This window comes from Nanorana parkeri, unplaced genomic scaffold (genome assembly GCF_000935625.1).
Source record: "Nanorana parkeri isolate BGI_ZX_2015 unplaced genomic scaffold, ASM93562v1 scaffold277, whole genome shotgun sequence".
NCBI classification, from domain to species: Eukaryota; Metazoa; Chordata; class Amphibia; order Anura; family Dicroglossidae; genus Nanorana; species Nanorana parkeri.
In genome coordinates this window covers 1234041-1254066 of record NW_017306545.1, presented here as the reverse complement: position 1 = coordinate 1254066, position 20026 = coordinate 1234041, and the positions used below count along the sequence as shown (strand labels likewise).

The following is a 20026-nucleotide window of genomic DNA, read 5'->3' as shown; positions in this document are numbered from 1 at the left end:
CTTGTCACTGTGCTGCCCAAGTCCGTAATGCAATTTTAAAGTCCTTTTTGTAACGCGTATAAATGTGTTTATTTTTAGACCTACGTGAAAAGCCAGGACAAACAGTTTGCCGCAGCCACAATTCAGGCAATCGGAAGATGTGCAACCAATATATCTGCCGTGACTGACACCTGTCTTAATGGCCTTGTGTACCTATTGTCAAACAGAGATGGTAAGATAATCCATCTTTTCCTTGTGAAGATGTTTATATTTTTGTGTGACATACTTCCCAATTGCCTTCTCTGTGTTATGATATTTGTAGGGATTTGCTTCATTTATTCCGCAGATTTGGATAACCTGCAGACCTCTGTTTATTTATTGTGGCTGGCAAGGCATGCTCAAGTGTAGTTGTTCTTGAGCTGCAGGGTGGCCATATCCTTTTTTCCTTAAGGTCTCTTTTTTTGAAGTTTGTAATTATAAATGCAGAATTCTGAAATCCGTAATGTAATATAAAAAACAAAAACCTTTTTGTCCCAGTCTTTCACCCACCAGCATTAGAAAACCGAAAAAGTGTAAATCCAGTGTCATTCAGGTAACTCATATTGGCCTTGATTGGAAGATGTATAACTTTATTGTAGGGTCATCATTGAACATAAGTAAGTTACAGTGAGATGCAAAGCATTTTTGGTTAACAACCCTGGGTTTATACTGTAGGTGTGTTAACCTGAGAATCTTTCAGCAATAGGACTTGTCCAGAAAGCGTTTTGTGAGGTATGCCTCTTCATAGAGTCTCAGCGCTGAGTTTATTGTAGTGTAGGCAGAAATAATCTGTCTTTGCACTTGGCCCCTGCAAGTCCCTCTACATCAGCTTTGAGAGGGTCAGCACTGCAAGTTAATATGGTTTTACTGCATTGCACAGGGCTGCAAATTTAACAAATAGTTTGCTGATTGGTGGAAATAGCAAATTCCTTATTTATCTACTGCTCCATCACTACCCCTCACTTTGGAGAGATTTCTACACCCTTTTGTGTTTCTGGGACAGGAAGCAAACTCTTCCCAACTGGATCTAGACAGCAAAAAGAAAAACCCTGACTGTGCTTTTGAACTTTCCCATAAGCTTTTGTTATCCCCCCAAAAAATTCACTTTAGATCTCTCTCTCTCTCTCTCTCTCTCTCTCTCTCTCTCCCCCAACCCCACCCTCTCGCTCCCTCTTTATCAAACCCAAAATGCCGGTAAAAATTACACTTGCGTTACCTTTAGTGCAGAAAAACACAATATAATACCTTTTTTTGTGTAAAATATGAAAGATGAGATTATCCCGAGTAAATAGATACCCAATATAGCAATCACAGCTTCTCTAGCCAGGGAATAACAGCTGAGGAACCGGAAGTGATGCAATCAGCATTGCTTACAGCTCCATTCCGGGGGGGATGAGAGAAGGTGAATGGAGATCTACCCGCCCCTCTGTGTAGAGGGGCCCACTGCCAGTTATGTATGTCGTTGGCAGAAAAAGGGTTAGGCCATAGGGGTTAAAGATTATTGTAAGCACACTTTCCAGTAAGGCCTCCTGAAAATGTCCGTGCAGCTTACAGATGGGGCATATCTCTGTGTGGAAGTTACAGGTGTGTGCAGGTTACCTGTACAAATCAATATCAGGCTGGATGAAGCTCCAGCTGCACGGGTATGAATGCAAATCTCATTGTTTGCATGCATACCAGGACTTATGCACTCCCCCAAACGCATAGGGTCTGAGGGTCACTGCACATGTCAAGGTGGAGTTAAATATAAATAAAGGCTGTGACAAAGGAATTCATATACTGAATGCTACCATTACAGGTATGCGCCGTATACACTTTGCGGAATACAATGTTTTTCATTATGGTAGTTTTCTTTTCAAGTCCACTTTAGGAAAAGCTTAAGTCTAAACTGGCTGTATACCTATGTGGGAAAAAGATAAATAAAACACAACTATTCAGGATTTAAGACTTTTGTAATTAGGTGGCATGAAATTATCCTCAACTTTTTAGATCTTTTAGACTTCCTTTTACCATCTTCTGTCTGTAGGTTGTACATTTTGTTTGCAATCTTGTTTATGTATTTAATTAACATCTGGTTGCTGCCTTCCACCAGGTGACAGTAGAATACCATACAAATCATTTCAGAAGCCTCTGTATTCCCAGTACACGCTTCCCAGTTAAATGAGCTTTGTTTTTTCCAGCCTTATCACACAAGACAAGTGGGAAATATATTTCTGATAAATCCTATGAAGTAACACTGCGCACTGCTCTGGAGCAATATCATTCATTAGCCCTTTTGCTAGTGGGCTAGCTTTCCTTTTTTTGTTAAATGGACAATGAAACTCACATTAGAGTCGGATTGATTTAAGACACTGCAGAACATACTGAAAACAGACCCACATAATAAAAATAGTGTTCATGATTTTGCGTTTCCCATATTCATCTATAATTTCAATTTTGTAAAAAAAGGAAAGTTTTTTTTTTGTGTGCACACAACCTTCCAGATATTCCATTCATTATCAAAGATGAAATATTATATAGCTTACAAATCGTGTACACAAAATAGCGAGAAATTAACATGGAAATCTGTTTATAGGTGACACATTAAAACCTGTCAAGGAGGGAGCCATAACGCAACTTTAGAAGGCCATCTGATCACTTATACACGGCTTCAAATACCAAAACTGGTTGTATATTGTGCAGAAATGCTGGCTGTGCTAACTGAAAAAAACGCCAAGCTTTTGTTTCGGTTCTGATTGTTGTTACATAAAAGATAAATCCTTGGCAGTGGGTTACTAACCAATCTTTAGGGATTTCTTGAGGAGCAGTGACTTTTAAAAATTATCCTAATGTTTTTCATTTCCTGTAAGTAATGACAGTGCCTGGGAACTTTTGCAAAAGAGTCAGCCTGACATTGGGGGTGGGGCTATTCAATGGAGGCAATAGCCCTGGCAGTTGGTAGGAGGCCAAAAAAAATGCACCCGTGTCAGTTATGTCACCGTAGAAGGTAAAAAATACCCGTACTTGGGGGAGTAAAAAAATGCTCTTGGATTGGAGGTGCCAGTGGGATATAGGAATAGAGGGGGGTGTGATTGTGAGGGAGGGAAGACAATCTGTTAATTTAGTCAGGGTGCCTATCTTTTCCGTCCGTCCGTTTTTTTACTACGGGCGGACGGCAAGAGGTTAAATAGGAATTTTTTTTCTAGAGTGACTATATGTTTTTAATTAAAGTTTTAGGCTATTTTAAAAGGATGATACCAAGGCCTGATTTTTTTGGAATTAAAAGTAAAGGTGTCATTCACAGAATTAAGTCTCCAAGGCCAAAATTCAAACCCTCTGCACATCCTACACTGCTATGTTAGGCACATATCAAGAGGCTGCAGAGTCCATAAATTGCATTGTTGTATTAATATGTGACCAGATCTCAAGGCCTACCGAGTGCTGTGCAAGTATAAAGTGTTTTTTTGTTTTTATTAGGTGCAGTGGCGCTTAAATGGCTGACTGTCAAGCTATCTGTCTGTCTGTCTACCTACCCATCCACCTGTACTGAATAAGTGTTTGTACTTGGGAGGCAATTAAATAGAGGGTCTAAAAATGGTTCTGTCATTGGTGCCCTTTGATTGCTGTGTTTAACTCTGGTGACAACCTTAAAGCTGGACTCCAGTGAGCTGAAAGATGGCAGAATTTGTTATCTGGTAGAATTTGTTCAGGAAAACGGGATAGTTAATGACAATCAGCATGGGTTCAGGAAAGATCGTTCCTGCCTAACTAACTTGCTAACTTTTTATGAGGGGGTAAGTAGAGATATGGACTGAGGTAAGCCGGTGGATGTGGTATATCTGGATTTCTCAAAGGCTTTTGATACAGTACAGAGAACCAGAAATTGTTAATCTAAATTTGTTTTTTCCCCCCCTTTGATCAGAACATGGCTTGTTTTATCAACGTATTACATAGGTTGGACTTGATGGACTAATGTCTTTATTCAACCTCAAATACTATGTAACTATGTAACCCTCAAGTAATGTAGGGCCATCAGTCCTGCCTCATACATGATGTTTGTTTGCCATACGATCACTTGCAGCTCTCAAAAAAGTATATGGGAGTGTGGAAAAGGGTAAGCTTTATTACCTTACACCTCTCCTCCTAGAACCCTTAAAGTGCATGGTAGGATCAATGCAGGGCTATTTTGATTAAAATTACGAGTTAAGTTTTAAATGATTTACAGTACAGAGAACCAGAAATTGTTAATCTAAATTTGTTTTTTCCCCCCTTTGATCAGAACATGGCTTGTTTTATCAAGGTATTACAAATACATTACCACACAAACGCTTGCTACACAAGCTGAGAGCTACGGGCATAGATGAGGTGGTGTGTACGTGGATAGAGAACTGGCTACGGAACGGGTCCAGAGGGTATCTGTAAATGGCACCTTTTCAGACTAGGCTAGTGTAATGAGCGGTGTGCCTCAGGGTTCTGTGCTGGGTCCCATATTGTTCAACTTATTTATTAACCAGTTGACATCCGTGTTGTTAAACCCCCTTCCCATCCAGGCCATTTTTCAGTATTCAGCGCTGCGGTACTTTAACTGACATTTATTCCGTCATGCAGCGCTGTACTGAAATGAATTTTATACCCTTTTTTGGGGACAGATAGAGCTTTCTTTTGGTGGTATTTATTCACCACTGGGGATTTTATTTTTTTACTATATTAAGGAAAAATTACCGAAATTTAAAAAAAAAAAACAGTTTCCCCTATATTAAATGATAAAACATTTATTATTACCCAATTTTTTGGTAAAATACAAAAGATGGGGTCACGTCGGGTAAAAAGACACTAAACATGTCAAGCCTTGGAAAAAGTCCAGCGGAGGGCAACCAAACTAATTAGGGGTATGGAGGACCAGAGCTACGAGACGAGGCTACTAAATTTAAACATGTTCACATTGGAGGTGAGGAGATTAAGGAGATTGAGGGGTATGATTTCCATGTACAAGATGTTCAATGGTGGTAGCAACATTGGCGATAAACTATTTAAAATTAACTCCATTACAAAAACTAGAGGCCACCACCTAAAATTGGTGAAAAAAAATTCTAGCACAAGGGGCGAAGGGGGTTCTTCACAGTTAGAGCGGTCAGGGTCTGGAACTCGCTGCCACAGGCGGTAATTTCAGCAAAGAGTGTGGAATTGTTCAAGAAACTTTTGGACGATTTCCTAAGGGACTGTAATATACAGGGGTACAAGTAGTAGTCCTAAGAATGAGATCCTAATAGGTTGGACTTGATGGACTAATGTCTTTATTCAACCTCACATACTATGTAACTATGTAAATACCTACTGCCTGCATTGTCCTGTAGCAATAGATACATTTCAAACTTTCACCTTACAGCATCATTTTCCACTGCAGAACAGTATTTCATTAGAGGCCCTGGGCCAACACAGACTATACAGGACACATGTATGAGTTGTGTTGATGTAAGTAAGTAAGTAATGCCCAACATCATTTGCAGTTGTGGTTACCATGAATTTCTGTTTTTGTGTTTCAGATGTTGTAGTTGCAGAAAGTGTTGTTGTCATTAAGAATCTCTTACAAACCCAGACAGCTCATCATGGGGAAATTATAAAACACATGGCAAAACTCCTTGATAAAATTACTGTAAGTATGTTTTACATTTTATGTTTACTGATCAGAATAAATTGACTGACCAAAACGTTTGCACGATCCCCTTGGACTCGCATCTCTAGCTTTATTTTTAGAGAGATGACAGTAACTCCCTGAAGACAATCCCGAACTTGTCAATCAGTGGTTTGACTATTGTAATGTAGAACCTGCTAGGTTGCAGTATTTTTCAAAATGCTTTACTGAATAAGCAGGTATTGCCTTATGTTAATGTTGAAAGGTTACACAGCAATTCCAGACAACAAGTAAAACCAGTTGGTGAGCTACGAATGCTGTTGAGCAAACACTGTAGCAAAAGTTTTGCATAGTCCTATTCAACCAGAATCAAGACAGCCCACGACAGTATCACGTGTGTTAAAGCCTGTGTGTTGTATCCTACTCTCTCTGCTCCCCTTATCAGTTACATTTACACTTCCAAGGCAGGTTTCAATCTGGCTGTGAGAAACAATTTTTTTGGTATTGACTTTTTTATATCATGTTTTATGTATGGTGTATGAGATATCTAAGTTTGAGTTAGATGCTTTGGAAATGGTTCTCCTGAAATACAAGCAGAGGTTCTCAGGTCATCGGATCCTGTAGTATTGAGCAAGTAAACTGTGCTCCCCTTATGCATCCGAAGGTTAAATTTCAAATTTGACATGAGTGCAGGTTAAAAAGTACACTTAAGTTTTGATCTCCTCCAGACAAGTCTGTGAAGGATGCTTTGTTGTAGTATATGTAAACCCTAACAATAAACTTCTCTTATTTGCTCTGATTTTGTCTGTTTAATGTACCATTAAAAATGTTTTGTATCTGTTAAGTGCAAAAAAAAAAAATCCTGACCGAAATCCAGAAAGTTGATCATCCTTCTGTACTTTCTGCCTCTGCTGTATTAAATTGAGATTAACATTTCTGTGGACTGCATAACACCTTCTATTTATTTTATGGACAGGTGGCTGGTCTGAAGTCCTAGGATGCCAATTCTTTTTGGTTGCAGTCCTAGGATGTCCTAGAATGCCAATTCTTTATGGTTGCTATAGGTTAACATTTTTAGTGCTACTAAATTTAGATTTCCTTTCTAGTTTCTAATGGCCTATTTCTAAATATACTGTATACAAACATTTTTTGGAGGTGGGCTTAAAGATAATATGGAGTTAGTCTTTACCTAATCACTGACCATAGTGACCTGCTAAGAGGGAGTGACCACTCTGCTTTTGTGTGAACACTATTACATGTGTAACTAATAGGCATTGTGACCTCATAAAAAGAAGCATTTATTTCATCAGAAGCGCTTGCATCATGGTTATATTAAGTATTTAGTTTGGATGCAAATTGTGCTTAATGGAGCTCTTCTTTTTTTTTTTTAATAAGCCAGTGTCTGCCGATTATCAAAGCCTTTACATAAATGACCTGCCATATTGCATCGTCTTCACTTTTGCACTTACCTTTTTGCTTCAATTGTTGCTGTGGTTACTTAAGTAATAAAGTAATTAGCCTATTTGAAACTACAACGTGGGTAATTTAAAATCATATTTTCTTTTAATTTGTCTGAGACTTTACAGATAATGCTAGAAATAATTTTTGTATATTACCGACTCCATGGAATCCTAAACATTTATCTTTATTGCAGAAGGAGTAGCAAGATATGAAAACTGGAGTTTGTAACAGTAGAGAACCAGGGTCATAGTGTACAATCTAAAAATTTCCATTTATTTAATTAAAAGGAAGTCCGATTCACATCAGAAACCTCCTGCCTTGGCACTCATTTTTATACATGAGAATATATGGATAACATTACTTTTATCAGATGGAAGTGAGCTAATAGTTTCCTGATCTACCCTTATCCCCACAATGAAATGAGACTACTTTTTCTTTTCTTCTAACTACTCGCCTTCATGCGAGTAGTTATTCAGCCTCTGAGAGCGTTCAAGCTTTAAGTACCAGGGAGTAGAGGTAGACTTCTGCTTGATTCAGGATGACAAGGGACTTTCAGCCAATGGATCTCATCACATTTTGTAATCAAGCTTCTGCTATGTGCATGAAGACTGAATATTAATGCTTGCAGAAATAAAAATTTTAACTAAACACTATTGTGAAAAATATTGTACGCAAGTAAATTTAAGCAGTTAATACCTGTAACCATAGTGCTCAGTAAATTAATTCATTTAATTCTTTTTATTATTCCTCTTGCATACGTTTTATATTTTCTTCACATGCAGTCCTATCTGATCCTTGCAACGTTAGGGCTTGTTCACACCTTAGACTGTGTGTTCCAGCATGGTTAGCTTCTGAAACGCACTGTCGCATGGTAAACTCTCCCCTGCGTTCTGGGGCAGAGTTTCTGCATTGAAGTCAATGGCACCCCAACCACGTCCCCCGCCCACAGTGTGATTGCCCACACCAGGACACGGGCACAACAATACCTGCGTTCTGGTCCAGTGCGACCGAAAAAATAGTGCGTGCAGCATTTTTCCCGATAGCACTGGACCAGAATGCCTGCACTGTTGTGCCCATGTTCTGGGGGGGGGGGGGGGGAGTTTACTATGCGATGCAGTGCGTTTCAGCAGCTTACTGCCCTGGAACGTACTGTATATGGTGTGAACAAGGCCTTAATGCAACTACAAACGATTATGCTAGACACACTTGTTATAATTTGATTGAAGGCTCTCCTTTAATCTTTTAATAGGAGGGAATGCCTGATTGGATATAAGTTGCATGGATTTTTACATATTTACTAGCACATCATTTTTGTTCATTAATCTAAAAGATATTGTACAGAGATTGTACAGATTCTAACATGTGGCAGGTTTAAAACTGCCATGAGATAGAATTTAGGTTGGATTACCACCTCTGTTTTAGGGCACTTGCAGTATTCCTTAAAATCAATGGAAATGAAAGAAAATGCACATTGACGCACGTTACAATGCACTTTGCAGTGTTTGTCGATTATCGTTTGTTAACGTTCCCTGTTATGGGGGCTGACAGAAACATTGACACATAGTTTCATGATTTCAAATGTGCATTAAAATGCATGGATGTAAATCTAGTCTTTAGGGATATGTTGAGGCAAAACAAATGTATATCTGGTCTTGCTGTAATGTACAACTGGACTTGCTGTATTTTTCTTGAAGACGTTTCACTGGCCATCCAACCAGCTTTCTCAATTCAGAATGACTTGTACAAAAAGTTATCTGGGAATAAATATGGTGAATGTTGCTCCAATCCACATAATCTGTTAGTCACAACCAGGTGTTGATTTGCATAATTGGAGCTAGGAGGTGTTATTAACCTGCCCAGAGAGAGGTGTTAAAACAGCATTGTATGTGGCAGGCAATAGATGTCTAACACCCCCCAACACCACTGTTCAAGCTTGGCTTCTCCATTTTTACATAAATGGCCCCTTTCACACCTCTTTTAAACCAGTCCTCCTCCCTGTCGAGGATGCGTACTTGACTGTCTTCAGAGGAGTGACCTCTTTCCTTTTAGATGTAGGTATACTGCCGAATCCTGACCAGAGGGTTTTGCTCTTCTATGCTGTGCCATACGCTGCTGTAGCTGCTGTTATGTTTCACCGACATACAATTCTGAGCACTCCTCCATGCACCGGACTGCATACACAATGTTGTTCATCTTGTGCTTTGGCACTGGGTCTTTTGGGTGAACATAAAAAATATGTTTTACCAATAGGCCAGTCAGGCTGACTGCTGTGAAACAAAGCAGCATTTCTTTGATGCAGCTTTAACTTTTTCTGATTTCCAGACCCCTTAAAGTGGATCTGATCTGAAAAGGTGAAGATTTACTATGTTATAGAGAATGTTTAGAAATGTTAATTGTGATTTAGCAGTACTCTAAAAAATGTACACCTTTTTGAATTCCTCCTGAAAAAATAACAGTGCAATTACTGGTATGTGAGGGTGCCTAGGCACTTCTGTGCAATTACTGGTATGTGAGGGTGCCTAGGCACTTCTGTGCATACAGCCTCATAGTTGTATATCTGAAGTTTGAGATCAAAGGTGTTGCTGCCTCTGACTGCTAGTCTTACACGATTTGAAGTGAGATTTGGTTATGTCAGTACTGTTTTACTTACTGTACCTCTTGCTGGGGGCTATGAAATAAGGAAGCCCTGCCTCCACCAATTTTCACCCAGGGGCACGTTGCAGAACAAGGCATGGTAAGTCATTGATGGGGGGAAATGGCAGCTGCAGGGAGACCACATGCAATACTGCTAATTACTATTTTGGACTTTGCCAGTCTTTTTTTTTTTTCTGATAAAGTTTCCAGAGCTCAGTCCTTCTTCTTTATTGTAGCCAGGTTTCTCTTACCACTGCCCCTGGGTTTGCACAGGACAGAGTGCTGTAGTGACACTGCTCGGGAAATGTTTGGTTACAGGGTGAGCATAAAAATTCACAGTTCTGTAAGGGAATTCCACTAATTAGTCTTTAGTTCATGTGCCATTGACTGTCGAAGGTGAGGTTCTCCATGTTTTTACATGGTGGAGTCCCAGACAAATAGGGATTTTTTAAACCTCTATTAGAGCACGTTCATGCCAGGTGCAATGTGCTGGACCGCCTTTCCCAGCGCAGTCACACTGTATAGACAAAGCAATTTGCCTGGTTTTCAAGTAGTGAAACTAATTGCAAACACACTCATCAATTCATAACTAACGTTAAAGCAAGGTGCACGTGGAAGGGCTTTACAATGTACAAAAACAAACATTTTCCAGTACACTCACCAACTCGCACACTGTTTGACTACTAGTTTTAGTTGCAAAATATGTGGAAGCCACACTGCCTCTGTGTGGTGTGGTCCTAACTCTAACCTATTAGATTCTCCATCTTGGATCACATATATAAGCAAAGGATGAATTGGGTGCAGGCTTGCCAGGAGGTAGCTCAACCACCTTAAAGGCACAGAGACACACCAGAAGCCCGTTTCTAACTATGCCATATAAGTTAAAACCTAGGTAGCCTAGTTCACTTTATCTTTGGATACCAGGAGCATTGTGGGTGTTTATGCATCATTTGAAATTGCAGAGTCATTTTTAATTTGTCAGTCCCTGACTGGAAGACTTGCAGTGAGAGCAGAGGAGTCAATGAAATATTCATACAGGTTTTTAATACAATAAACATGCATTGGTAAGATTTTCTTTCCTTTTTTATTTTCACCTAGTTAGCACACTTCTTGTCCCTTCATGTCTTACTTTTTTCTGTTTCTATGGGGCAGCTACAGTTGTCACTAAGACAGTGAAAGCTACAGGCAATGTCACTAAGGCAGTGATCGCTTGTTCCTGTGATGGACTACAATCTCAATACAAGTGAGTAAACTAATCTTCAGATTGTAGTCTATCACGGGAGTGAGCTTGGAGCGGTTGCTATTTTCCAACACACAGGGGAACAAAAGTAGCCCCTCCAGAAGGAAGGACAGTGTCGGCACCAATTTCGAGATGATTTGAGGATCTACAGCCGAGTGATACACAAACAAGATACATTTTTGTTAATAGTGAAGGTACTTTAATGCATTTTTAAGATTTAATGCCTGAGTTTAGTGTCACTTTAAATTGGCAATATCTCCCACCCATATACACTGCGAGTATCTAGTTAATATTTTTTTCCACAAGGCAGTTCCACACAGATCCTGAACCCTGTAGTAGCCTACTTCTCTGTGAAGGAGTGGACCACTTCTGGGAAATAGAGATTTGTACAGTTTTAAAAATGAGTACCGTATATACAATCTCTACAAGTAGTTACATTTTTTTAAATTGTACTGCAAAATGTAAAAATTCATCTAATGTATCACAGTAGTAAAAAGAATAATCATTATTATACATAGAAAAATTATGTGTGCCCCTTTGTTAGAAGACAGGTCCTGTCCTTTTGAGCCAGGTAGTACAATCCAATTAGTGCATCTTATTGCACTAATTATTTTAATTTCTGCTCAAACTTTGCCTGACTAAAAGAAATGATGACTCTTCTTGTCATGGTAATTAGGCCTTTTACAGTAGCAGATAAAGGGTTAAATGTTAGAGAAAGGTTGAGCAATTAGGAGACACACTCAACATTAAAAGCTGTTGTCTGCTGGCAATTATGTGCTAATGAAGTTGCTGGAGATATTTATAATGTCAGTATATGGAGTGTCTGAGATGGTAAGAGATTTGCAGTAGGTGTCAGTAAGTGCTAAAAATACAGGATATTAACAGAGAAGTGCCACTCACTGAATCCTTGTCTCCAAGTCTTTCAGCTATATTGTGCCTGGCCTGGCACTCCTAATAATATGCTTCACACATTAATAAACAGGCTCAAAAGACTTCAAATTAAGAAAAGTTACATTATGGAAACAGGTTATTTACAGTAGTATATTTTCATTGTGCAAAATGAATGTGCACACATGCAGGGCCAGCGCTACCATATAGGCAGGTCAAGCATCTGCCTGAGTGCGCCAGTGGGGGGAAAGATGCGACTGGGAGGTCGCCCCTTTAAGATGGCCGCCGCAGCAGCGGCGGCGATCACACCTCTCTGCACTCCCTCTCCTCCTGGCGCTGCAGCTTTAAAGCGGCCAGGAGGAGAGGGAGCGCAGAGAGGTGTGATCAGAGCTGGTCTGATGGTTAAAAATTATAAAAAGTAAAAGATAGTAAGATTAAAAAAAGTAACAAATAATAAGAAAAAAATTGTAACAAATAAAAAAATAAGATAAACAAATGATAAAAAAGTAAAAGATAATCAGATAAATATTTAAAAAAGTTAAAACAAATATAAAAAAGTGAAAAATAAAATGTCAGGCCGAAACCGAAACCAAAAATTATTTATTATTATTTTTTCTAACCTTTAAAAAATTTTTTTTGAAGCAGCCGTCTGAGGGCGCTGGGAGGGAAAAATCCTTGCATCGGCCCTGCACACATGCATTTGCTTTGCGAGTCAAAATCCTGCATCTGTTACTGTGCCTGTATCAAATGGAATCAGATTGCCTGGTGGTGCAAAAATCGTGGTTATTCACAAAAGGGTGAAGATTTTTTGGAGAAGGCAGGAGAAGTGAACAATCTGGGGCAACATAGCTGAACTGGAAAGTGAGCTGACTTGGAGAATTTTTCCAAATCCACTAGATTGTCCTAGATTGTTCACTTCTCCTGCCTTCTCCACACTCTTCACCCTTTTGTGAATAAACCTGCCTATGTTCTTAGATTGGGCAGAACCAACCAAAACTCTAATCTCTGAGGAAGGGGGTATATTCCCCAAAACGTGTCAGCTAGCAAGGCAGCTTTGTGTGGGGTCTGCCTTGTGCCATTCATCCAGTGATTACCATGTGAGTAGTATTTTATGTCAGCTTGTATGTTCATTGATTAATAAACTGTATTGCACGAGGATGAGGAGATGTCTGTTTTGAATGGTTTGTGAGGAATACTTCCCAGTCACCTTTTGATGACGGCAGCCTGCAAACTATTGTTGGTGGAGAATATCATTGGGAGTCTGAGCGCTGTGATGTGCATTTTTCTGGAACAACCAAAACATCCAACAAATTCTTATTAATTGGTCATGAATTATTCTGGGGAGTTTAATAATGTGCTGGCTTCATGATTTGGGAAATCTATTGATATTTGCACACTTCTTTTTTGAATACCTTAGTCTAACCCAGTACATGTAAGCTTTCACATGATTATGGCAATATCAACAGAGCAAAATTTAAACACTCCTGACACAAAACCTCCTATCCCTTTTTTTTTTTTTCCCCACCTCTGTAGTAAGTGGGACATATGATTTTTTTTATTGCATCTGACCTGATGCACGTCTTGGCATACTGAATTTCTTCCCCTTATGCCATCGTATTTATTTTCCAGCTTTATTTTGAGCAGCTTCATTTTGTATAAGAATATGGATGACATTATGGCTCTGGATTTTGCCAAGTCCCTTTTACATCAGGCATGGCATGGAGTTAGAACTTGTTGTGGAGCTTTTTAGCAAGTTTTTATGCCAGAGACCATTCATTACCAGCAACACTGATCTCCAATGTTTTCATTATTTATGTTACAACAACAATGAACCCACCCTAGAGGGGGATCTGAAAACGTATTGTAAGGTACAGCAGCCATCAACTTTTTAATCTTCATTTGTGAAAATGGGGCACCGCTCCCTGATCTGCCAAGACAGCTTGAGCCCTTGATTCCGCTATAATAAAAGTAGTATTTAGTCTTATAATTTAGTCATAAAATGCCTACCCGGGTATGTACAAACATGGTTTACTGATTAAAACATTCCGATGCAGAACATGGAAATAATCAACGGTCCCTTTTGAGAAATATAAATCTTGTATGTACTGCTGCATTATCTATGAAAAATCGTCCATTTCCATCAAGACAAAATCCAAAGCTTCTATCATATTTGGGACCCCTGCACTGCCTACTTCCTGCCAGCTGATGATGAGCCCTCCTTTCAGTACATATGACAAATGGAAAGCCAATAATTATTCCTCGCAGGTGGATCCATCTGTCTTCCCCTCCCTCTCCCATCCCCTTTTGTTTCTCTGCCCACTGTCATCAAGGAGACCCTCCTACACAGGTACTTCGGCCCATCATCCAACCCCCTACACAGGTACTCTGTCCCATCATCCAACCCCCCCAAACACTTAACCTTTGCTGAATTAGGTAAAATGTTGCTACTCATACGCCTTGCCCACCATTGGTCCCCCAAGCCTTCCATTTTTGCACACCATGTTGTACACTTTAAAACGTGCATATTTCTTCCCTTGCTAAAAAGTATACTCATTTGTTTTCTTATCCTTGGATAATCACAAAAATCTTCAATATGAATCTGTTGAAAATAAAAACCATTGATGTAGACATTATATAGGGACTGATGTTCAAAAAGAGCTACTTACAACAACCCACTGGCTCCCAGCTGCTATTTTCAAAATCCAGGTTTAAAACAAAAATACCTCCATTTGCCATTGCCAAGCAAAAATTTCTTCTGTTATATACTTTTGATACTTTACCCACTACGTAATTTAGGGGTGGTTTATAATGAATCGCTCATCAAAGCCACACTAATTACTGCAGGTGGGTTATTGTTAAAGATTCTGCACTTTGTCTCAACACTGAATTGAATCTGCTCTTCTGGATTTTGCTGCACGGCTGCTTGTTCTGGGATTTGAGTCCTGGGTTTGTTGTATTAATGTTGTTATAAATTTTACTTGTGCTAGGCTGATGAGATGTCATTTTCAGCGATGAGGTGCCTAATGGAGCCTGGATTCAAAAAGAAAAATTCTTTATTGCAATGTTTCTCTGAGGTGTCATCCAGTCTGAAATTTACTCACTGTTGTGTAAGATCCTCCGTAGTCATTTGGTACACAGTATGATGATAAAACAGATGATCAGCCGTGCATAGGTTAGGATTGGATATTCAGGCGTAGTAGATTTATTCATATTTGTTCAACACGCAGCACTGTAAAATGCTGGAAGACTGTTGATTTTTTTTTTTAACCTTTGTGTTTGAAGAGGGTTTTTTATCTGCTACGTGCACCAATATTCAGTTACTGTTACACTGTGCTGCACAGGCATTGTACTATTATGTTAGAAAAGCAGTTGGGCATTTTTATGGATTGCATACTCCTTGATAAAAATCTAGCCCTTTCCCTTTCAAAGTTGATTTTTTTGTAGTCAGTACTACAATATGCCAATATGCCCAACACATTTTAGCAATTCTCAATATTCAAAAGTCTGTACTGGAAAAGTGCTGAGGCCTTTCTGAGTGCAGGTGGGGTTGCTCTGCTTTCTCTTAAAATGCTATTTCAGATGCTGAATAAATCACTTATAATTGATACTACACATTGATGATTAAAAGTTTTAGCTTCCTGAATAATCAGCTGGTTCCCTGAGCACTGACCCTGATATCCTTTTTGTAGGGTGACTCATTTCCCTTGCAGAGTCCTATGGAGCCTTGTTTGTCTACTAGTAAGCTGCGTATGCCTCAAAAAATGCACACATTTGTATGTGTCCTATCTCATTCCTGACCAATAAATCCCTACCGGTTTCAATTATCTTGTGTTTATGGCGAGAATGTGATGGCACAGTGACGTCATGGGGGGTTGGTGTGATGGTTTGCATTTGGCTTACTGTTTACACCCTGGTGTATTTATGTCTGTTCTGTTCTTCACTCATTAGCACATTGTTTGACTGATGAAGGGACCCTATGTGGCCCCAAAACGTTGTTTGCTTTGGGATATAATAGATATGTGTCAATAAAAGATGAAGGTATATCACTGTTGGCGTGCCAGTGACTTTTTCCCTTATTCTGCAAAGAGACGTGCCCAGCAAGGCAAGCCATTTCCCTGCTTCCCCTCTCCCCTTCTCCAAGCTAATAAATGGGCAGCTGTTGTAGACTGTACTGCTCCTGTGATCTTGTACTGGACAGGAAGGAAAACCAAGCTGAGAGAATTGGAGACAGTAGTTCAGGAACATAATGATTGATTGTAAGTGTTTGGGCAAAACTTTTTAGAAATACCTTGCTGGGCAATGTATAATTGTTTTGATCTGCATTCATTATTGAAAAAAGTTTAATATGACTGTAATCATCTACCTACAGTATTTAAAGCCTGACCTGGAACATTTATGAAATAAGAGTGACGCCAGAACTCAGCATCTCTTTTTAATTGTTCCAGGTCAGTAGTGAAACCATTCAGTTGGTATGATAGCCAGGCAACATGTGTGTTTATAAAAAGACCTTTACATTAGACTCAAACCAAAGTTTTCAGAAATAGTCAATAATTTGTTTATTTTCTATTGTTTCAAATATCAAAATATATTGGTTATTAAATCACCAAATTGACATCTCTGGCACCATTGGGCCTCATTCACATGGGCCGTGACATGCATGCAATTATATGTATGTATATTAGGGCTGCAGCTAACGATTATTTTCAAAATTGATTAGTTAGCTGATTATTAACTTCGATTAATCAAATTGAAGAAAAAATTTAAAAAAAATTGGTTCCAGCGATGGACTACTAGTTTGTATTGAGATTGTAGCCCATCACGGGAGAAGGTTTGGTGCAGTAGACGTAAAAAAAAAAAAAAAAAAGTGTGGTATGCAATATAGTGAAATGGAAAGTATAAAATTATAGAGCAATCAATGCAGAATGGCACCGGCTATAGAGTACTACAAATCTCAGCAACAGTACATTATACAGCGCAATGCAGAATACCACCAGCTATAGGGGAATACAACACATCCTGGCAATACATTATACATATTGTGTATAATGTATTGCTGGGATTTGTATTCCTCTATAGCTGATGGTACAGTGCGCAATATAATATACAGCTATAGAGAAATACAAATCCCACTATCCCAGCAATACATTAATACAGCGAATTGTACCATTTGGGGGGGAAAGTGCAGGCAACTTTCTTCTGTCTGTCGGCAGCTGCATGTCCCCCCACGCCTGCTTCTCCTTGCTTCATCGTCTCCCTGTGCCGTCTCCCTTAGCCAGTCGTGGATGCGGGCGGGTGGGTCTGGCAGGGGCGAGCGGGTCTGAGAGCTGGGTTAGGCGGAGAGGAGAAGCGGCGTGCGTGGAGCCGCGAGCAGGGCAACTAATCGAATGTTCTGGAAAGTATACGTTAATATTCCCAGATCGGTTTCTCATAAAACAAACGCAGGGGGCTCATCTGAATGTGGCCTTAGACTTCTGGACACAAAGCAGTTTGTTTGCTGTATGGTGGTGGACAAGGCATTGCATTTTACCCCTGTGCTTAATGTCATTTGTTGTCCTTTTAAGCCTTGGTTTTATAACTTTGTACAGTACCTGCATGCTGATTTGTACCAGTTCTGACTAATTCACATGTGTTTGAGATGTTATCAAAAATAGTGTCACTGTGCTTTACATTCCCAAGTAATGAATATATTAGTGGTAGAAGTACATTAGTTTCAAAGTTTTAATCATAAGCTCCTTTAATTGTCTATGTTAGTAGGGGAGAGGGAGTGGCTTTTCACACAGAACCTTTTAGAAGTGAAGCCCGTGTGATTACTGAGCACATTACTCATTCTAGATTAGTTATTAAGTTGAGCCTGAATTATAATTTCCCAAATATTGCCACTGCAGCAAATGGCTCATTAAATGCAGACTTTGTGATAAATAGCTTTTCTGTTCAAAAATATCAGTGGGGAAGAGGAAAAAAAAGCTGCATTGCATATTTTACTAGTTGAGTGATGCAATACACGTTTGGCTAAATAGTTGAGTTCTGTTGGCAATGAATGCTTGATCAGTAACACACTCTGTCCCTTGATCTTAGTGGGAGTTACAGGAGCAGTTAAGAATCACATTTTGGTGGGAATTAATGTATGAATGCATGTACTAATGTTTTTTAATTTACTTGGGTGTCTCCAACTTATTAACTCAAATATGCCCAGTGAATAGCTGGATCTGCATCTGCATTTTGTTTCTCTATACGCCACCTGCAAACAAAAGGGAATGCTCCTTGTTGGTGCACTAGGACAGAGATCCATAACCAAGGCTATATATACCCCTTGAGGGTATGTGAACCAAGTGATAGGTGTATCGGACTGGATCTCTAAATAAAAAAAATTGAAACCACATTTTCTGTATTAGTGAACTTGAAATCAAAGTGAAGAAATTGATTTTGATGAGGCAGATATCATGTGGATATCATTGTCAGTAACTGTGCCTTCATTCCATGTTTTGTATGAAACCCACTCAAGGGCTCACTTTTTCATAAGGGCACAGTTGTAGAACAAGCATGCAGTGAATTAGTACCAATATACTTCTTGAAAGTGTTAAACCAATTTTGCAGCAAGACAGCTAGGCAACACTCATTTTCAGAAATTTTTTAAAAGTAGCAGCTCTGGTATTGCTTTCAAAGTGAACTAAGAGCTATTGTCTTTGAGGAAAAATATTGCTTATACTTGGATGCATATGTAGTATAAATATAGTGAGCTAGGAAGAAACACATTTTATAAATCACCCGTTGTACTTGTCCCAATTTTGTAATGTGACAATTTAAAATCTAAAGTGTATTTCATTTTTCATGTCGCTGATCGGCACAAAATTGTCTATAATGTCAGTGGAGAAATGCACATTATTAAAAAATTATTTAAGAAAAGTCTTAAATTTGAACCCCTTTCTCCTGTTTGCAATCAAAGTGTCTTTATAATGTTTAAATAAATACCCCTGCTTTATGTCCCCTCTGACACAGAGCAGTGCCCAGCAGGGAGGAGAGGTACTTTCAGGAGGCCGATCTGGGTGGAGAAGAGAGCACTGTCAGCGGTGTCACAGGAGGCTGAGATCTCTTCCTCACACCGCCTGCTCCTGTGACCGCAAGTCAGGATGGAGAGCCGGGTTGTAAATAATTGAGGACATAGTAAGCCCCCAATTATGAATGAATAGGAAGTGCTCTACATCACCTCCTGTTCATTCAGGATTGTGGGCATAGTAACTGATACTATCTCCTCAGTATTGAGGCTTTCTGTTCATTCATAATGGGCTGCAGAAAAAGATCGATCAATTTCTATTTCAAACGGGAAATTTCAGGTGCCTGTTTACATTTTTATTAAATAAAAGTCAAAGCAACATTACCAACAAACGCTTTACGCCTAACTCCATAACAAAAACTAGAGGCCACCACCTAAAATTGGTGGGAAAAAAATTATTCCAACACAAGGGGTGAAAGGGGTTCTTCTAAGTTAGGCTCAGAGTGGTTAGGGTCTTCAACTCTCTGCCACAGGCAGTGATTTCAGCAAATAGTGGGGAATCATTCAAGAAGCTGGACTTGTGTCTGTATTCAAATACTATGTAACTACTGTGTAAAATATTAAAATATTTTTTTCTAAACTTTTTACTTTTTTTATATTTTATTTATATTTTTTTACTTTAGTGCTGGGGGCCTCGATGAACTATCAGGGGTCTAAACACAGAGTCCTTAATCTCTTTTTCTGCAGCCCCAGCACTGAATTATTGAGGCTTTCTGTTCATTCATAACGGGCTGCAGAAAAAGATTGTACTGTACTGAGTGTTCCTGTTCATTCATAACTTGTGGATATAGTATGAGTTACTATGTACACAATCATAAATTAATAGGAAGTGATGTAGATCACTTCCTATTCATTCATAACCAGTAAATAGTAACTCATGCAATGTCCAGTTATGCTTGTACCATTCTCCATCCTGGATCGACTGTCACAGGAGGCTGAGCGGGCGGTGTGAGGAGGAGAGTTCGGTGTCCTGTGACAGCTGACTCCTCTCCCCTGCACTACCGGCTCGGCCTCCTGTTACAGCTGTCTGCACCCCCACACTGCCGCTCTCCTTATCTGTCACAAAAGGCTGAGTGGGGCGGTGCGGGAGGAGAGCTCAGCCTCCTGTGACACGCTCACGACG

At 39.4% G+C, this 20026-nt stretch overlaps 1 protein-coding gene across 1 annotated transcript in view; it reads left to right on the top strand.

The window, feature by feature from the left end:
• Positions 1–20026, top strand: part of AP3B1 (adaptor related protein complex 3 beta 1 subunit) — a 234755-nt gene that overhangs the window by 91543 nt on the left and 123186 nt on the right. The window contains exons 13-14 of the mRNA XM_018557267.1: positions 79–211; positions 5541–5650. Coding sequence (XP_018412769.1) covers positions 79–211; positions 5541–5650 — 243 coding nt within the window. The remainder of the gene's footprint in view (positions 1–78; positions 212–5540; positions 5651–20026) is intronic.